This window comes from Puntigrus tetrazona, chromosome 7, assembly GCF_018831695.1.
Source record: "Puntigrus tetrazona isolate hp1 chromosome 7, ASM1883169v1, whole genome shotgun sequence".
Classification (NCBI taxonomy): Eukaryota; Metazoa; Chordata; class Actinopteri; order Cypriniformes; family Cyprinidae; genus Puntigrus; species Puntigrus tetrazona.
Genome location: NC_056705.1, coordinates 34,160,291 through 34,163,031, shown reverse-complemented (window position 1 = coordinate 34,163,031; position 2,741 = coordinate 34,160,291). Strand labels below are relative to the sequence as shown.

General features: G+C 39.5%; 1 protein-coding gene across 1 annotated transcript in view; it reads right to left on the bottom strand.

Moving 5' to 3' along the window:
- LOC122349803 (aspartyl/asparaginyl beta-hydroxylase-like) overlaps positions 1 to 2,520 on the bottom strand; it is a gene marked incomplete at its 5' end in the record, with an annotated part of 3,669 nt that extends 1,149 nt beyond the window's left edge. Inside the window, 10 exons of the mRNA XM_043245974.1 lie at positions 22 to 113; positions 322 to 457; positions 805 to 1,023; positions 1,120 to 1,218; positions 1,306 to 1,442; positions 1,551 to 1,701; positions 1,817 to 1,903; positions 1,986 to 2,071; positions 2,162 to 2,359; positions 2,460 to 2,520. Coding sequence (XP_043101909.1) covers positions 22 to 113; positions 322 to 457; positions 805 to 1,023; positions 1,120 to 1,218; positions 1,306 to 1,442; positions 1,551 to 1,701; positions 1,817 to 1,903; positions 1,986 to 2,071; positions 2,162 to 2,359; positions 2,460 to 2,520 — 1,266 coding nt within the window. The remainder of the gene's footprint in view (positions 1 to 21; positions 114 to 321; positions 458 to 804; positions 1,024 to 1,119; positions 1,219 to 1,305; positions 1,443 to 1,550; positions 1,702 to 1,816; positions 1,904 to 1,985; positions 2,072 to 2,161; positions 2,360 to 2,459) is intronic.
- Between the last annotated feature and the right edge of the window lie 221 nt (positions 2,521 to 2,741).

Below are 2,741 nucleotides of genomic sequence, written 5' to 3'. Positions count from 1 at the left end.
ATATATGATTTCTGGACAGACCTGGCCTCTTTTGCAGCTTGTGGCCTCTGCATAACGTTCCAGCAAACCACAGGTTTTAGGGACGTACTGACATGAAGCAGCAACCTTTCGACCTGAGGAGGAGTAAAAAAATGTGAAATTCTGCATTACATGTGAAATTCCTTAAAGCAAGAACCACTAAAAAGAAAATCCTGGGTTAGGCGCTAAAATCCATATGTCCCTACACAGGTCAAGCTGTTACAAAACAGGTGGATGGATGTATATCCAGTGCAATTATATAAGGAATTTGTATTTTTATATTATACATTAATTATACTTTACCCTGCTGCCACAGTGTAAACTGGCCCCAGTCTCCCGTCTCTCTCAGATTTTCATCTTCGGGCAGGAACTGTCCACTGTTGCCGTCTAACACTGACAGTGCTTCATCTTTAATGGTCAACCAGTTCCGTTCCAATGTCTGTAAAGACATATGAACACAATGAAAACAAAGCAGAGATAGACAAGCATACAAAAAGCATAATAATTCTAGGGGCAGATATGGCCTAATGGTTAGGGATTTTTTTTCTCTCCTGCTCTCAAAGCCTGCATTTACATGATCCAACAAGACAGCAAAAACAGTCCCCTCTGGCCACTGTGCAGGACTTGTATCTGTCACTCCCAAGATGAATTGATACTAAGGAGGAGGCCCTACACCATACTAATGAATTTTTGTGGTCTAAAACCAGGGATTTCAAGTTTCATTGCCCAACCCCTGTGTGTGTATGTATGCATCTACACACGTCTTTGTGTCATATGTGTCTTTACCTTGACTAAAGCTGTATATCCAGTCTCCTCAGCTGTCCACCAGGGTTGAGCACGAAGCCCTGGGACATTATACAGTGATCTCTGCCATACAGACGCAAAGTGACCTCGCTGATGTCCAGCCTCATACCAGTCATAGCCTAAAAACATGCANNNAGCATCTCCGAGATGAAAGTAAAACCTTCCGTCATCAGTTCCTGGCTCTCCAGACTCCAAACCCTCCTAAGCACACCAAACACGGAGAAACATTCAATCGCTTGTATGTTTGTGTGAGTGGAAGTAAATGCTGTACATTTCTGTTCATAAAATCTGAATTACTCTGAGGTACGGTATGCTCTCCTCAATCTTGTTTTCGGATTTAAGTATGAACCCGTAATGCACTTTAGCAAATCCATCATGTGGGGCATGAGCTAAAACCTAAAGAGGCATTTCAAAAAGGAGAAAATTAGTAAGTCATATCATATTGCTAAACGTAATAACAACAACGACGATACAATATCTTACCTCCTCATATATACGTTTTGCACCCTTGTTGTCACCCAGAAGCAGATGTGCCACTCCCAAGTCATTCTTTAAGCTGACGTCTTCTGGGAAAATCTCAACTAGCTTCTCCAAAGTAGCCAAAGATCCCCTTGTACGACCTGAATGGAAACGTGACAAAGGAACATCTTTTGGGAATGTTCTCGTATTGTTATCCAGAACAGTCAGTGAAAAGTCACTATAATTCTACAGCTGCATTACTTGCGTACCTAAGAACTGCTGTCTGTCTGCACGTCTCTTTAATGTTGCTTTGGTGAGGTCAGGCGGTACGTCTGGGAGCTCGGCTACTTCTCTGTATGTGTTCACTGCCTTCAGAAGCATCTCATTACTGCGCATTTTCTCAGCCAAATCATCTTCTGCCTGGACATACATCATACTTCTCAGGAAAAATAACTATTTTGTTAAGGATTTTCTGCAAAATAATGAGAGTGACTATTATGTGATTTAATCAGTAACTTTAATGATTATGTGTTACCTGGGCTTTGCCATATCGGCATCTCGGACTTTGTGGGAATTTCTGGACAAGAGCTTCAAAAGCTTGGAGAGATTCCTCAATTTTCCCCTGAAAAAAAACGTAATTGTTTGATTTTGAAAACTACCATCTCCCAACATTTTTGGTTCATTTTAACAGTATTGATTCTTACCTTCTTGCGTAATTTCTCTGCAGCGTTGATCTCAGATTTGATCGTTTTGTCAAATTTGTTAAGAAGCTTTGGTTTCTTCTTTTTGGCTGTAAAAGAATTCACTGCAGCATTAGACGTACTGTTTCACACTGTTTGGTTTGTTTTAAAAGAACAACATTAAAACAAGTTGAACATACCTTCTTTTTCTTCTTTGGACTCTACTGAGGGTTCTTCGGGGAGTTCTGTTGTCTCAGTGATTGATTCGGGTGTGGAGACTGATGTAGGCACGGGTTGAGTTTCAGGTGGCAACTCTGGCTCTTGGTTTGCAGGTCTTGATTCCTCTGTTGTTAACTCTAATGAAGGTTCAGCATCGTGTGGAGTGTGTGATGTGGATTCTTTACAGGACACAAAAAGTGTACTTTAACATAACTATAATACAAAATGTACACAATACATAAACCACACATAATTATTTTAGTTAAATATTTATCTTACCTTTGTTTTCGCCAGATGGAGATTCTGCATGTAACTCTGAAATGCCAAAAAAAAAAAAAAAAAAAAAANTTTCATTTTAGTCTCTAAATGCTGGTCTTAGTCTTTCAGTGCAGCTGAAAACTGGTATTCATCTTCTTTGTTGGGACTAATTTAGCTTGAATGAAGAACTTGCAACCCTGCAGTATCAATATGAAACAAAATGACATTCTCAGGACATGCACCAAGTAACAAAATGTGGTGTCTTTGAAAGAAATTGTAAATACATATAATTTTCATATTATA